The following is a 17,818-nucleotide window of genomic DNA, read 5'->3' as shown; positions in this document are numbered from 1 at the left end:
ACAGCTGTTCCCTAACTCATTAAAGAGCAGAGTTCTATTGCACTACAGATGTTTCCTGTGGACCCCCCGCCTGACCTGATCAGCCCTGAATCAAGTTTAACGTACCACTTCCTGCACCACTGGGAGCAGGACACACTTTTTATAGCTACTTCAATTAAATACTGATTTAAATTCTTGCTCACCAGAGTCATTTGTGGTCTCAGTAGATCATCAAAAGGTGGCGAGACATGAAACAACTGGATTGAGTCCTTTGGCAATGTGGCGCTGTACTGAGACACAGCGAGCAGCATCAATCAGAGATGCAGCATGTAAACAGCACCTCTAGCTGCCATCTGCTTTCACCCTAAAATCTGCTGACATTTATAAAAATAGGTTTAGTTTTCAGAAATAAGATTTAAAAAAATAAACTGAGGGTGTTGAGGGTTGGGCTGGTGTAACATGATGGAACACAGGTTCTGATGAGGCTTTAGTAGTTAAATAGATATCCTGCTCAGGATGGTCCCTGAATGCAGTCATTAATGACGTCAGTGAGACCAACGGGAACAGGAACCTTTGCTTTCAGAGCAGAGCTATTCTGAATGTACTGTACAGTAAATAAATCTTGTAATTACTCTGATTAATGGACAAATCAGCTGCTCACTTGTCCAAAAAAACTCCTTAACAGAAGCACAAACAATGTAAATATATACTTTATTCAGTCGCCAGAGCCTCATGACAGACAAACAGACAACCACACAGACAGACAGCCAGCCAGCCAGACAAACAGAGAAACCAGGGCCCACGTGCACTAAAAGTAAAGACACACACACGCGCGCTCATGCATGCGCTCTGTAACTGTCTTTCTGCCACAACAGGCTCGTCCACAGGGCCACGTGCACTGAGTAAGCCCCTGCTTTGGCCTGCTGTTAGTGCAAAGCTGTTTGCTGCTGTTGGCTGTGTGAGCACATCTGCGTCACCATAAGTGCGTGTGTGTGTGTGTGTGTGTGTGTGTGTGTGTGTGTGTGTGTGCGTGCACGCGTGTAGATTTGAGTCACACCAAATGTCATATCAAGAGCAAACACCCCTCACAGAGGACTGGCTGCCAAATCCAGAGCAATCTGACATTCACATGCACGTATTTAGGCACACATGCTCACCCCAGCACATGCTCAAATGTCATCAGGGCTGCCTTATTCCCATCACAGACTGGCTTGGAACCTTGGTTCCCCTCTCAGCAGATCATTAAAGATGCTTTAGTTGATTCACGATGTCTCTGGCTTTATTTTGATATTAATATTTCTGTGAAAATGAACCATTTTATCTGTGCTGCTCTGCCTACTGTGTTGTTTTTTGTTTTTGAAAGCATTTTCAGACTCTCAATATTTTGCACTAGTAAAAATCTATATGTTGTCACTCAAAGTGTTGTCACTGTGATTCTGCTGTCACTTTGAGGTCTAATTCTAATTTTAGACAGTTCATAACTCATAATGGGCATTTCTCTTTAACTGCACTGGAATCTGCTTCCCCAGTTTGTGATTGATCACAACACCATCAAACAACATTTCTGTTACATCAGTCTGTGATTATTAAATATGATATTGCTATTGTTGCCATATGCAGGGGAAGCATTGAACAACAGCAGAAAATGAATGAGCTCAAGGCCATGTGTTTGCTAATGTAGGCAGATTCTAACAATTCTGACAGGTTCCAGATAGACTCTGAGCAGCATTACTCTGCAAGACAGGACAGGATCTTATCATTGATTTTTCTTCCTCTGCACACTATAAACACACGCAGCTGAATGTTAATTTGAAGCCAAACACATGCTAACCAGTTGGCTCTGGGTGGAGAAACAGCTTATGTGCTGTTATGTAACCTGAGAGAACGTCGGGAAACGCTCAGCTCCGTTAACGGACGCCGAAGGGACCGACGGCTATGGACAGGTGAACAAACCTGCGTGACAACGATCAGGACCGTTCTGTGGTGCAGCTCAGCACAATCATTGCGCCTGTCCAGTGTCCAATTGAGGCTTTAGAAAGGAACATTTACTGGCCAGGCTCAGCCTGAAGAACAGGTTCAAGACCCCTTTTGCTGAAAATCCCTGACTCATCTGTTTGGTTTGACTAAATTTTAAAATCTGTGTCGTTCTGTAACAATAACACATTTTCCAGTTTGACAACCAGGATTTTTGTTTTTAATGCATTGAAAAATGTGAAATTACTTGCTGCTGACTCACAATCTATCAAATACGCTTAAAAAAAGAACAGGGAGAGGGGAAGAGGTCCTGATGAAAGTGAAGAGGAAGGAAGTGGGACACACGTTGCCCAAACTGCTCTCCCTCTATTTTTCCCCTGCTGCAGTAATTCGTCTCTAAAAATATCAGGCAAGAGGGGGAGGAGCATCAACAAACACTGGGGGAGGATGAATGTATGGACGGATGCATGGATGGATGTTCCCAGACAGACAAATAAAGACAGAGAAACAGAGAGAGTGCAGAGCCACCTGCAGGTGGATCCGCTTGACCATGTGTGATGTGACGAAGGGGGAGAGGGGAAAAACAGGAAAACAAACTGGGAAGAGACGGCACGGAGCATGTGACCCATCTTTTCCAGGCAGCCACGTGAGTGGTTCTCCTCAGCTGCTCTGCTCACACTGATCCCGCCAGAGGGGAGCAGAGCAGGGTCGTCACGCACGCACGCATGCACGCACGCATGCACCAAAACATTAGACCCACTATGGTAAAAGCTTAGCACTGTCCTGAGCGAAGCTAGGCCCAGCTACAGACTAACATATGATTCATGTAACACCATAAATCAGGTGGGTTGATCCAAAAATTAAACTGAAATGAAAAAAAACAGAAACCCAAACAAATCTGTATGAAGTGTGTGTTTTTCTGAGTAGACACGGCGGCATTAATACCTACAGGCTACATCCACCAGAGGAGGAGGGTAAATTCTTACCAGGTGAGCTTGAAGCCCTTCATTAGTATGGCGAGAGACGGCTGATGTCCGAAGCATGTTGTGGGCGCCGTTGTGCCCCGTCACACCACTGCATGCTGACAAATGACCTGCCAGAGCCTCACCTCCCGCGCACGAGATGAGAGGATGCTGAGGCAGAAAGTGGAGCGGGACTATTGTCAGCGTTGCTCCCTCTCCCTCCCTCCCTCAATGCTACATTTCCGTGCCTGTATGGAGGGTGCCGCAGTGCCGAGCAGTTGTGCCAGAAACTCGCACCTCTCTGGGGACTCCTCAGATCTCCAAAAGAGAGGGAGGACGTGTTCTGCAGTGTTGTGCAGCAGCAGGGGCACAAGAGCTGGACGTGGAGACGAAGGCTCGACCGGCTGCTGGCTGTTTGGTCTTTTATATCGATTCCCCCAAAGCTCCAGTCGGTGTGCTGAAAGTCAGTCTGGTGCTGCCTCAGCTCCTGCTGCAGATGAAAGCTGCACTTGCTGCGCTCACAGGGAGCAGGCGCAGGACTCCTCTCCCCCTCCTCCTCCTCCTCCCGCCCTGCACCCTCCCTCCTGTACACCCTGTGCTCTTCCCTAGATGGCTCTCTTTCTCCATTTCTCTCTGAGATTAGCCAAGCAGGCAGAGCAGGAGTATAGCCTCTGGCCCAAACATCCTCTTTGTGATGACCCCACACCACCACCACCCCCACCCCTCCACGTCTACATATGAGAAGGGTATTAAGTGGGGGGGCCTGCTGTAGTTCCTTCCTCCTCTATTGGACTTCATCCCTAACAACTGTCAACAGCTAACCCAGTTAATCTCTTAATGCACTGATCGTTCTTGGGTGCTCCCCGTGTTCGAAGCTGTGTTGCGAATCAGCCTGGCCTGATGGTGGAGATCAGCAGGAAATTGATCACGCCACAGTGACCACAACTCTTCTCCTAACGCAGCATGATGATAAACGTGCTACAGCTGCTTGGGTCTCTCAGACCAACTTCAAAACTCAGGTTAGTTTGAGAGGCACAAATAAACCTGCATTGCTATCGGATAAAAAATGCCTCCTGTTTTTATCTTTTTAGACCTGAGATTTTGACTCAAATTGTATTACTTCAAAAACAGAAATGCTAGAAGCGAGCACATCACCCCCCCTTCACCAGACTGTTGATTAGTTAGAGTCCTGCAGCCACTCACACAGCTAAGCAGAGAAGCAGTGATCAAGGCTGCAAGGACAATCCATCACTTCATGCACTATTTATTTATTTATTTATTTATTTATTATACCGTTGCATCTGTCTCCTCCACCTCAACCCACTCATTTATTTCAAGCTTTTTGGTTTACAGTGATCCCTCGTTTATCGCGGGAGTTACGTTCCAAAAGTAACACGCGAAAAGTGAAATCCGCGAAGTAGCAACTTTATTTTTTTAAATTATTTTACAATGCAATACTGAACAGTAGAATGAAACCAAACATCAAAACCTGTTTTAAAGCCCAAAATTTGTTTAAAACAATAATTTTAATCTAGTAATACAAGGTTGGAAACATTGTCACTGGCGTATTTCCCAGTCCCAGCTGAGCCTCTTCGTCCTGACTCCGCTCCGCTGGAGCGTCTGTTTCTACTGAAGGCGCAGGAGTCTTTCTCCGAGAGAAGAACATTGTTATGGGTAGTTGTTGGCGCTCTTTCTTTTTCTGAGCAAGAAGATTTTTATAAACGGATATGCCACCTTCGATTATATTTGAGAACTGCAATGAACGACTCGCAAAAAAAATCCGCGAAGCAGCGAAGCCGCGAAAGATGAACCGCGATATAGCGAGGGATCACTGTAATACATTTTATGGAGACAAAGCAGACAGTACTGCCCTCCATGGTCATGGCCATTTTTTGTATGGAACTGTCACAGCCAGAAGGTCAAACCAGCCTGCTGTAGCTACACCAACACATGCCTGTCTTTAGCTGAGGGGCTTTTCCTGCCCACAGTACAGAAGAGCAATATGCTGTTTTAATGTAGCAAAAATATTAGCCTAATTCACTCCTTAAGAGTTTTATCGGTGAACAAAAAGCTGCATCAAGCTAATCTTAGCTACTGTGTCTTTGAAACTGTTTAATATTAACATGTGCACAGATGTAGCTTGACCAGGCAGTGTGGGGAGCTCAGAGGTTCACCAGGAATGTCAATAGTGATCAAAAACAGTGTGAGTGCAGGCCGCCGAGCAGAGGGCAACACAGTCTCCCTCTTTAATCTCCTTAAAGCCCCACATGTTCCACTGTACTCATCAACCAGCAGAACGACGGGTGCAAATCACCCTACCGACACACACACACACACACACACACACACACACACACACACACACACACACACACACACAGCAGCTACTGTTTCCTTGCAAATATGTAGAAATGAGTCAATGCTTTTCAGCTGAGTCAGTGTATTTGGTAAAATATGTCTGTGGATTTGATATTTACGAAGACCGATTCATTTTACGAAACATTTGCTTCCGAAAGCTGAGCAGCAGTTTTAACGTTCCCTTGTGTTTTTGTGCCAGACAGATCAGCTGCCTTGTCGCTGAATTCGATTTTGTTTTGAATGGGAAAGAGATTGTGGACCGGAACAACAGCCTATGAGTCACTCCTGCTTCACATGAACAGGCAGCCCATAAACACATCATGCTTACATAAATGAAGAAACGGAGGAGGAGCTCCAGGACGGTGCTGAATGGACAGCTCCTACACACACACACACACACACACACACACACGCACGCACACACACACACACACACACACACACACACACACACACACACACACACACACACAATACACACGCACACACGTGTCAGTGAGATTTCGCACAAGAGCGCCATCTGCTGACCAATTCTGTTTAAATCCCAATCTTCATTTATTTTAGCTCTTGCACGATCACATTTGTTTCCTGAATGTGTCCTCAGTTTACTTCCTAAACGAATGCATCCAGACAGGTTTCTGCTTCTAGTTTTTGTTTTTCTTGAACTACAATCTGGGCCAGTTTTTTTTGCTAATGCATTTCTAAGAATAGCACGAGTAGATAATCTGGATTAATTCCCCTCTACACTGCCTTTTGGGATTGGGTAGCATGGTGAGTGTCACTCTTTTATTCCGTGTGGTGGGTGTTTCCGCAGAAGAACACAGATTTGTTTTTTTCTACTGGTGCTTCATGAACGAGTGAATCACTGCTCTCAGTCTGACCGGGGAAGCAAGTGGGAGGCTGATCATGTGATGCACTATGGCTCTTATCATATTAGGGCTTCATCAAGGCCACAGTGGTGAGACTGAAAGCAGGTTGGATTCACTACCTGCATTTCAGTCAACAGGCTTTCATATCTGAAAATTCTGGAAATCTAAAATAAAAATATGCATATAAACATAAAATAACAGGCTGGGAACATGAGTTTTCATTATTATGAAGGAGATAAAATAAAAATCATTTTTTTAAATGAAACATTTAGACACCCCCAGAGGCCAGAAGAGAAAACGTGACGTACAGGTCACAAACAAGTTATATGGCAACAACAAAGATCATTTAAGAGGAAAAATCTTCTTCACATTTGCACCAATGCTACAGATGTGCACTTGCATATCAATAATTTCATCAATACTGGTATTGAAGAAGTCTGGCTTGCTGACTGTGATCAACCTGCTTCCTACAGATTTCCAAGAGATTTACAGATTGCAGGACTGAGATCACATTGGTATGAAGCCCTTAGTGTGATCAGGATCTCCCACCACACCAGCAATCGATGTGGTGATCTCTCACATGACTGGCATGTTCTCATATGTTCCAGCCAAGAAGAGTTGTGGAGCAGCAGAGTGACAATCCATCACTGCAGGAGGGCTGAAATATTGATTGAGGACGGAAGCAGTGTGTCTCATTGCTGCCACGACCCCGAGCTCCTCTAAGGCAGAAGGACAATGGCAAGATCAGGTTCCGCTGATCTGGTCAAAGCCATGAACGGAGTCTGCTGACTAAGCCAGCCAAGCATCGGTGCTGCTACTGCATTAAAGGCTTCTACACATGTAAAGGCTCAACGGTAGACTCAAAAGCAGTTTTCTCCTCCAGGTGAAGCGATATTGACAATTGTTCAGGGACAGAAGCACCCAGACCAGCCCGCTGCCAATTATACAGATGTAAACAGGAAAGACATGATGCCAGAGAAATATATACTTTCCACCTGTTTACCACTGGTTGCTATGCCATTATCAGACACAAACCCTTCAAGGATGCACTCAGGTTATTTTCAGCTTCGCCACAAAGTAGCAATCAGCCACCATGACTTTAGAGGAGTTTGCAAGTCTGAGGTCTTGGTGGCTGATTCATTAGTAGGAGAAAGGTGACGAGGACAAGAAAGACCACTGATGCTTGGAAGGGAGTTCTAGTGTTCTTATGTTTAACAACACGTCTGACGTGAGAAAGCCACATTTTCCAACTGCCCTTATAAAATGCATCGGCTAACTTTATTCTTTAACTAGTGAATGAACTGAGCAACTGGGATCTCATGAAAAACTATGAAGCAGCTCACACCAAGAAACTATGACTCTTCATACCAAGAACTGATGAATATTTATTTTTATTGTTCTATTTTATTCTGACAAATGGGAGCCCAGTTAGAGTCATTTCGTGCCTTTGCTTTGCGGCTCTAATGCGACACCTGGTGGTGAAATGCTGCATGTTGTCCTGGTGTTTGGCTGAATCAGACTGTCAGAGGGGACCAAAGGTCGCTGCTCGTGTGGCGTGTTGAGTCGTCCTACCTGTGAGGCTTCCATATCAGTTTCTTCCACTTCTTTTGCTTGCCCTATCAGGTGGGAAGGTAGAGAAGAGTGAAACAAAAGGTTTTGAAATGATATATGTACTTTTGCCATGATGTAATAGTTCTAGTTGTAGTTGGGGTTATGATGATGTCTGATCAGCACGGTCACAGAAGATAAATCTTGGTAGATCATTTTTGGGGGGGTTAATAAACATTTACTTAGCTTGTTCATATTTTGAACCTGAGTTCAAATGATAATTGGACAGAGGTTTAGATACCAGTATGGTGAGCATTAAGAAAAGCTAATAATTGAGTTTGCTGGCTGCAGTCTATTAATTCCAGCCAATTTTGCTGCCAGTGAGTCAATGCAGAGTGCCCACATGAATCACTGTGATCACAGGCCCTCAACCACTCCTCCATCTACTCAGTGCCCCCATCCTGCTGTGGCCCCTGATAATAAATTTGACTCTCCAGTCGCAGCAGTTGCTATCCACTCTTTAACCCCTGACTGCACTTTCTAAAGATTATGCGGAGTTCGTGGCTCTCTGTGCAGCCGTTTTCCTCTATTTGCCTACTTTTTGACTCATTTCAGCAGTGTTGCTGTCTCCAGGATGCAGAAGAACATGGTGGATCATGTTCTTCTGATCACTAACACAGAGGAAGTCAATCTTGGACTTCACAGCTTTTGAGACTTGAAAAACAGACCTTCCATTAAATATAAGATAAATGTTCAAGTAAGGCAATTTGGCAGTGGGAATTGAATTTGACCAACTCATGAGGGTGAATCTGCAGACATAAACCCCTTGATGGAGCTGCACCTTCGCCATCTAACTTTGACATGACAGATGGATCTCCACCTACATCGCGTCCCTCCCAGGGAAAATAAAACAGCATATGCTGCCCTGCAGAGATGGAGAATGAATGAAGATGAGCAAAGGCCTTCTGACAAACACATGGATGACTCGGGTACAGCAGCATGGGGTAAGACATCTACTCTACATAAGAAGGGCCACATTAAGTGGACCTTGGACAAAAGACAAATGGATTGGAGCGTATCTTTACTCCAGCAGATGTTGTCGTCATTTAAAACGATATTGGGAGACAAAGACTGGCCCAAATTTAGGTTAGTCCATTCCATGAAATGGCATGTGTGCCTGGCAGTGAGGCAGATGTCCTCCCAGCATGAAAACAAGACCTTGGACAGCAGCAGAGAGAGGGTGTGCCAGTGACAGAAGACAGAAGCACTGAATGAATCACAGTGACACACAGTCAATCCCTTCAAAGCTGATTCCATCCTAAACACAGTTCAATTGCCTCAACATTACACACCAGAACTGACAATGATTCAGTTAAAACTGACACATTTGACCACTTGTGTTGCTCCAGTCTTCTACAACACCCACTTTGAAGGTGACACACAATGAAATGTGGAATAAAGCAGCATCCCCCCGACACTGTTTACCTTCCGAACGAGTGGACAGTAACATCACTGCTGCATCGCAGACTTTTAGAGGAGACTTTTCTAAAGCCTTTGTCCTTCCTCGTGTCTGAACACTGGCAGCCTCTCACCCTGTGAGGGTGGCTGAAGGCGTGTTGGGGAGATGCTGTTAGGATGTGGAGGATCTTGTTTGTCAGAGTGTTGAGATGAAGTTGCTGTATCACCATCGACTGGTGCTGTACATCTAATCAACCTGTCACCTAATGGAGCAGAGATCAGTGGAAAATCCCTGATACTCAGAACAGCCCATAACCAGAGCTCCCTGAGTGCATCCATCACTGTCATGTGGTTCTGTTATTTGAAGGCTGTTATGTGTCTGGCCACATGCCCCAAAAATATAGATTAGATAATAATAATAATGTTACACCACATAATGGAATAAGACCCAAGCTCCATCAAAGGCAAGTGCATGTTCAACAGTATCACTGAAGCCTTTTAGTACCCAACTAGCTGAATATGCTGATTTGCAGGACTCCTCTTGTAGAAGCCATAAATCAAGCTCATGCATGCAGACTTCAAACTATGAAGACAAGGAAGCTGACCTTATGTTTGTGCATGGTGAACATGCAGGAATCATTCTGGCCTCTCTTCTGGCTCTCATTGCCTCCCCTCAGTCACTGTCCTCTTGGCAGGTTTTCAGTCATCCAGCATAATTTGCCATCGTTGCCAGACCTCATAGAAATTCTCCACAAGGCACATCCAAAATGTAGGTTGGAGGAAAATCAAATCAGCTATTTAGAGGCCTAAAATTATAACTGCAGAAGATAAAGACGTCATTTTTTTCTTGTTCAGCCGGACGCTGCAGCAAACTAGCGGCTGATATTCTGATATAAATGATCTGAAGCTTCTCTTCCATCGCCTGCATCGCCTCACATCTGCTTCAATGAGCCATGGATGAGCAGTTGTATGGAGGAGGATGGGTCAAGGATGCTAGGGCTGTGATTGGCTGGTGGGCCGTGGTGTGTGTGTGGGGGGGAGGTCTCTGTGCTTCAGCTCTCTTCGAAGCTGGATGAGAGCGGCCCCTTCCTTCCCCTTCCAGCTCTATTGGCCTCCCTCCTCTCCTCTTTTTTCCACCTCGGCTCCTCCTCCAAATTCACGTCTGCAGGCTCTAAAAGCTGCAGGCACATCAACCAAAGCCCAGCACATCTGAGAGAGCAGCAAAAGCACCAATACGAGGACTGAACATAAATCAGCACACTGGGGGCCAGGACGTCACCAGTCCGTGACCTAAATAAAAAAATCTGCACAAACGCTTGAGAACAGCAGCCAGCAGAGTAGAAAGGTAGAACATGTTCTTTCCAGCAGTATATGCAGAATATGAGAGCTGGTTTTAACCACATCAGCATCCCTCAGCAGGGTCTCAAACTCATGACCATTGGGGACACAAAACCTGATATTTGTAAGTATAAATGTGTGAAGATTGATTGACCTCTGACCCGTGACCCCTGACCCAATCACCATGTATGGATGCAACAGCGAGTCAAAAGTTCCATTTTGATTATTTTGTGTTTTTTTTGTGAACATTGGTGACCACAAACTGTGCAGCCTCACTGCAAACACACGTGCCGTCCTCTGACGCTGCCTGGGTCGCGTCCCTGCCGCCCAGATGCAAACCAACGTCGTTGTTTTTGATGAATCTTTGTGAAAGTGTCGGAGCGCCAGATCATCAGCCTTTGTGCTTTGGTTTAAGTCAAAACCATCCAAAATAAAACTCGCTTCATTACATAACCACTGAAATGTCTGCCTTCGTTAGCTGAGGTGGCGCTGGCGTGCGTGCTCGGCTTAGCTTCCTACAGCGGAAGGCAAATTACTTAAAGGAGACGTGGAGGAGTCACAACGGGCCCCTGCTGGCAAACTCTGACCGGTGTGCTGATTTAACTGGGATTGTGCACCAATCACATGAACAGTAAATGCAGACTCCGGCGTAACACGGATCTTAATCAAAATAATCACGTTAACTCTCTCGCATTACATCATTCGGCTGATTCTGACTGACCTGTCACCTTCCTTCCCTCTGCACAAAGTCAAGGGTGAGATCAACTTACGCTGATCTCCATCGCTGCCGGCTAATGCCTCAAACCAGAGATGGTGATCAATAAAGCAGACAGAGCAATGCAGACATTAGATCAGAGACAGACAGCAGGAAGTAGGTAGACCCAAGGACTGGAGGAGGCAGAACTGCATTATTCACCAAAGAGCTTCGAAACACTTCCATCCCACACACGGGGGGGGCCCTAGGACAGCCTTCCATGCATTATTTACACTAGCATCAGCCTTGCATACTTGTGAATATATTAGCTGCTATAAGAAAACAGACGTGTGAGAATCCACACAGACGGATGATTCAAAGTGGCTCAAAGATTCAGGAAATTTCCACCTGGAATAGTTAGGAACATCATCCATCTCTGATCAAGACAAAATGGCAACACGGCCGGAACCAAGTGACGTACCTCCGACTCCAGTTTGTTTTGTGTGGATGTTTATGATGATGGAGAGATGAAAATTATTAAAAAAGAACCAAAATCCTCATGTGTTTGTCTCTGTGGTTGCATATTAGCAGAGTTTCAGTGGAACCGAACGTGACCTACGATTCACTCAGCTCACATGGGTGACCAGTCAAAGTATTCCACAGCGCGCACACACACACACACACACACACACACACACACACACGCACACACACACACACACAGAAAGTTGACCGACCAACAGCGCTACTACATAATTATCTCTGCGTGCACAAGAAAAACACAGAATCAAGCTGAGTTTTTCATGGTAATTGCATCAACACTTGCATCAAACACTCCGTGAGCTCAGAAATCGACTTACCTGTGTTGTTAAAGTCAAATCAGCATCCAGCTCAAAGTTTCATCAACAAAGTCAAGCAGGGGAAGCCGCCGATCACTCACCTGCAGCGTGTGCTGGTGTGTGAATCCACAGGACTAAAAGCACCACAGTTGTACAGCATCACAAAGACCTGTTTGTGCCTGATGTTGTTTGTCTACCAAACTCAGACAATAGCATTCCATGGCTTGCAAGTGTATTCACCGCCGAGCCGCGACAATGTGGAGCGTATTCAAACACCTTTAGCCCGGGAACAAAGCTGCGAATCTGTGGCACACACAGGTGGGCGGGTGGGCAGGCTGGGGCAACAGGGCTAGTCCCACTGTACGAGTGCTCCACCAGCACACAAGCAAAGGATGCAAGCTGAGACCTCTACAAGACAAGGAAGGAGCAGTGGGAAAGCGCACTTACCCGGTTTTGTTTGCTGCACTGTCAGACCTGCACAAGAGAGAACAGCAGAGGTGCTTACATCAGGTGCTGCACCTTTACTTTAGATGCTACTAAAAAACGAAGAATTAACACTAGAAAGTATTCACTGGGTGCATTTCCACAGGTTAGATATTTTCCTCTAATAGCTGCTGGAACAATGCGCTACAGCAGGTACATCAGGAAGTACTACAGCAATGGTGAAACTTGTGAGTAAAAGGCTAAAGTGGTGGCTGGAATTGTGTTTAGTGGGTGGCTCACTGGTGTGGTAATAAATGCTCTTTCAGATGAAGTTACAGAAAACAAACAAACCCCCCAAATCAACGGTTTGTCTTTGCACTGAAATCAGCTCAGCTGACATCTAAAACATCCAGGGCAAGACTTTTATCGAAAGAAGATTAGAACGAGTGACCTTCAACCTGTTACAGAATCATTTTGACCATGTTCACTTTAACTTCAGCGTATTTCCTGCTGTTCCCTACACCTTCACCATCAGGCATCACAACAATGCAGCAGATCACTCAGGCAGCAGACATCAGCAGGTGGTCCCAACCCTCTCTGCATAAACACCTCAGGTCTTATACTGCTCACCATGTTACACCTGACTGACAGGAGCTGTCAGTGTACACAGCCTGATATGCTGTTCATGGAGGAGCCATAGTAAATAAGTGACAGAGGGACTAACTGATGGTTTTCTATCTGTTTTTAGGTTTTACAAATACAAACAATGCACTGCGTCATCTATACTGATGAGTCATATTTCACTGTCTCAGCACACACACACACGCACGCACACACTGTCATATTATATAACTCTCTCTGCAGCTTCAGCACAACCTGAGAGGAAAAACATGAAGATAAGCACAAACTCGTGGACCTTCTCAGGTCTCGGTTCCATCTGTGTCCGTTCATGAGCTCCGCTAAACTGGCAGAGGGATCTAAAATCTCAGCTAGTGCTGCAGATTAGCCGACAGCCTACGCGCCCTCACTTCGCCGAAGAAACGCAGCTGCCCAAAACACAAAAACAATGAGAAGGATGCAAAAAGAGAGGTGCAGAGAGGATGTGCTGGGAGTCCACAGGCAGAAATGCGGCTGGTTTTACCTGCAGAGGAGACATGACATTCCGTGCCCTCTAAAACTGGCTACAGAACGCTGCTCTCCCTGCAGCTGCTGCAGATGCTCCCCACTATCTACCGCAAGCACAGCACAGACAAGAGCAGCCAGAAATCCCATAGGTTTGACCGGCACCACTTCCCAATTCCAGCAAGAGCGGACAGTCAATGAGTCGAGCGCATGATGAGGGAGGGAGGGAGAGAGGAGAGAGAGAGAGAGGAGAGAGGGAGAGAGTCAGAGGAAGACAGAGGCAACAAAGTGGGTGTCTGCAACATACAGCAGCTTTGGCAGATGAAGAGCAAGAAGATGATGATTGGTTGAACAATGTGGTTGGATCACTAAATCATGTCAAACACACTCCCACACTGATGCACCAGTTGAACACAGAAGCCCAGCATCTGCAGCCTGGACAGAATTCAACGAATCTTTCTGTCAGACTGTTCGTTTTCTGAGCTCTTAACTCCTGACCTAGGAATTAGACTCAATAAACTATTGTCAGTAAGTTAATAGTATTTACACAGATTAGAAGAGAAAATCAATTGACTAAATGGCTAAAACTGCCATTTTAACAGGACCTGAGCCTGGTGGAAATGGCACAATCCTGCAGTTGGATTTTCAACTGTGTTCCCATCAGTCATGTGATGTAAAAGGAGTGGAAGCACTGGTGTTTGAGTGAATCCTCTGCTCTGACAGCACTCACCTCCCCTCCCGTATTAATGGAGACAGGAAACGAGTGTTTTCATCTTCATGGCTGCTCTGCAGACTGCTTTGCTGGCTGCTTTGCTGGCTGCTGCGGGACACAAGAGAGGATGAGGGTGAACAAAATCTGTACGTTTCCCCACATGAAACGTTTGTTTCATTTTATGTCATCACGGTTGTAAACAACAGCAACGATTAACAGCTGATCAGTGTGAACGAGGTTCTTTTCAGATGTTTTAATCTTGCTGTACTTGCCCATTGTAAACACTAGAGGACGCTATAAGGCGAGGTCTCAACAAGATTTCGTGGTTGGTTGCAAATGCTGAACAGAAATATTAAAGAGCACTGAGCACTAAAGAAAGAGTTCAACACCCTCAGGGATCTCTAATGAACAACTTAAAACATGTCTACTGGTATTAGATTGCTGTTATCTGGTAAAATTAAGCCTTTACTTTTGCAATTTTTGCCCAATATTGATGGAAGGTGACTGACAGTGACAGCATTTCTGCCACAAATTTCTGGACAAAAAGTCTAAATTACAAATAATTCTGTGACTAACAGATACTTAACATTTGCCAGTAATGCCAGTGTTAAGATTTAATTTCTCTTAAGCCTTCATCAGAGACCAGTGGTAAACCTGTGACAGATATAAATATGCCAGGAATAAAACTACTTCTGCTTTAGTGAGAATTTCTGATGAAAATCTGCACAGCTGCTCCTTTAACCTCATATCACCTGAGCTAAGTTATAATCTAAGTCACATGTTGAAATGGCACCACTCAGGTCATAGCAATCACCTTCCCTACAAGAGTTTGATTCAGATACAAAAATAATTCGATTCAACACTTTTTAAAAAGTGCACATATTTTAATAGTCAAAATGAACCTTACAGCGGAGAAAATGGGAAAAACCTTTTTATCCAGCAGCGTCTCCAGTGATGCATTTCGAACAAGTGGGAGTCTTATTAAAATGTCCTCCGGCACTTAGCTCTGTGAGAATTCTAGTGTGTGAAATATTTAGATGTTTGGATGAAAGCAGTGAGGCCTGGTAAAAGTTGCTGTTCAACATAGCCCTGCTTTTATCAGCCAGTAGAACAGTAGATTACACCGAGTCTCTGAAGCCTGCGACCATTAAAGAAGCTACAGTCTTACGCACATGTGTGGTCTGATGCAGATAACACAACGAAGGAGGGTGGAAACACCAGTGAAGAAAGCGATCCAGCTGTGAGCCGTCAATGGAACATCATATCCCAGTAAAGTGGTTTTATCCCTCCCATCACAATTCGCAATAGTTTTGAAATACAATTTTAAAAACCTCTTTGAATACTTACAGATCTGCTGTGAGCAGAAGAGACAATACTCACCACAAGTGTCCGAGGAAACATAAATGCTCTGTCATGTTTGGATATTAACTGGACGACGAAGAAGGGCTTATTTCAAAGTACACTGGATTCCCAAACCAAAGTGGACTGTTCTGAACATGCCGTGCAGAATGATAACGGTCTCTTCGGCCCAATGATTAAATGTTGAAGCACGGACAGGTTTTTAACCTGGACAGTTAAAATATTAAGGGGGAAGGATGGGAGGTAATTGGGTCAAAGTGCTGTCACCATGACAGCTAAAGGTAAAGGTCCAACTCTGACACTGGTTCTGTCTGACACCCATGAATGAATACATACTTTCCAAAACACAGACTTTCAGTTAATGTTATCCGAGGAACCAAGTTTGTTTCCATTCATCCATGCATCAGTCCAAATATCCCTCCATCCAGCTACAGACAGACAACCAGTGCACGCTCATACATATAAATATATAATATAAATATAATATAATATTCAATATAAAATTACCAGTTCACCCAGGACTGTGGATCCATTTGTTTCTCCTGAAAACTTGCTTGATAGAATCTACCACTGGCATTTCTGCATATTACAAAACTACGTGGAAAAAATATAGCTATTGAGCGGCTTTAATATTGATATTCTGCTGAAATATTTATTTAATCATCTATTTCCTTAATGTAGGAAGTAGTGGTTTAGGCTAAAGTCCAAATGCTGAGCAACTTGATTGTTCCCCTCTTCTGGTAAATTATTTATCACGACTGCAGTGTGTACAACAATAGGTTGTTTTATGCCCAGATTGCTCTGATTTTTTTTAACTTAGCATCAGGTGAATGACAGAGCTTGACCACCAGGGGCGGTGTTAGGCCAGAACAAAATAGAACAAGCAACACAAAGAAAATCACAATCATTATATTGGAAAAAAGAATCCAAAACTGAAACTAAACTGATTAATTATTAAATTACAAAAGGGATGACTTTAGGCAAAAAGCAGGGTGGTCTTTCCTTTCACTACCAGCCGTTGAGCAATGAAACTAACCAGCAGTACATACAACAACTCCTACAAGTACTCATTTAGGTTGTAACAGAGTGAAAATGCACAAGATTTTGAAACAACCCTGCTAGACCTGAATAGGGTTTGTATACTTGCTGTCTCACTCTGCAGTTTTACAGCATATCCATTTGATTTTGCAAAAACTACAAGAGCTTTTTTAAAAGGTCCACATCATGCCTGGAGGGGCGGCAGCACTGTACGCATGATGTGCTGGGAAATGACAGCATTTCACACTCAGGGATACTGTCAGGATATAGCACTCATGTCTCTGGAGGGATGGAATTCCTTTCAGAGGAAAACCACTGATGGATAAATGAGTAATGGGCCATGTTGTGTCTGCCATCTGTCAGCAGGGACATCTCACAAACGGGCCCCGTTCCCTCTCCTTGTCCTTGTTCTGCTTCTCAGATTGCAAATGTTGATTAAAATCATTCATCCGGCCAAATACAGACATCCTCAATAAAACGCAACTTAATAAAATTCACAAAGGCGTCATTAATAGAACTGTAAAGCCTCCGCAGGCATTAATTTAAGAAGTTATGACAATTTGCAAGAATTGAAAACTTTGGCTTAATGTTTACTTTTGTTCTGTTAAAACATGAACATGTAAAGCGAAGAGTTTCAGCAAAAGTTCAGGTGAAACTTTGATTTCATTCCTGTCTAAGGTGGCTCGCCGGTCCCTGAGGAGCCAGTGCAGATGCTCTTACTGTGTGTTCAACCTTTTGAAAACGTTTTTGCAGTTTTGAAGAACTCCAAATACGAATACGAATTTGTCTGTAGCAAGAAATCAACATAATTAATCGTGAGCTTATTGCTGCATGTTATGGTGCTGTGTCGGTTCAAGCTGCTTTACTTTACTGACCCCATGACCTTTCCTCTGTTACTTTTGCCATCAAAATGCAACAATCAGAAAAGAAACACCACAGAGGTTGGAAATTATATGACCCAGCTCACAAGTCCTTCTGACACCAGTCAAATGGCCCTACAGTCATTCTAAGTGGTCCAGAAACAGCCCCCTCACAATGCATCAAATCTACAAACAGCTTGCGACTGCAGCAGATTTAGGCCTGTACAAATCACCTATGAAAAAATACCCCCAAACTGTTGTCAGTGGCTCAAAATTGGCCGCAAG

General features: G+C 44.5%; 1 protein-coding gene across 20 annotated transcripts in view; it reads right to left on the bottom strand.

The window, feature by feature from the left end:
• The window catches only part of gramd1bb (GRAM domain containing 1Bb), a 60,383-nt gene that overhangs the window by 23,252 nt on the left and 19,313 nt on the right, over positions 1–17,818 (bottom strand). For 9 of the 20 annotated variants that reach the window (XM_029843283.1, XM_029843304.1, XM_029843287.1 and 6 more), the window contains 2 exons: positions 14,295–14,384; positions 12,467–12,493 (listed from right to left, as the gene is read on the bottom strand). In XM_029843283.1, the coding sequence (XP_029699143.1) occupies positions 12,467–12,493; positions 14,295–14,384 (117 nt within the window). Of the gene's footprint in view, positions 1–2,939; positions 3,412–7,714; positions 7,759–9,753; positions 11,326–12,466; positions 12,494–13,583; positions 13,778–14,294; positions 14,385–17,818 lie in introns of those variants that run through there. The other 11 variants (XM_029843305.1, XM_029843288.1, XM_029843293.1 and 8 more) reach the window with 9 other exon arrangements.

The sequence above is a fragment of the Takifugu rubripes genome, chromosome 11 (assembly GCF_901000725.2).
Source record: "Takifugu rubripes chromosome 11, fTakRub1.2, whole genome shotgun sequence".
Lineage (NCBI taxonomy): Eukaryota > Metazoa > Chordata > Actinopteri > Tetraodontiformes > Tetraodontidae > Takifugu > Takifugu rubripes.
Note: the sequence above shows the minus strand (reverse complement) of the source record. Positions and strands in the feature narration are given on the sequence as shown.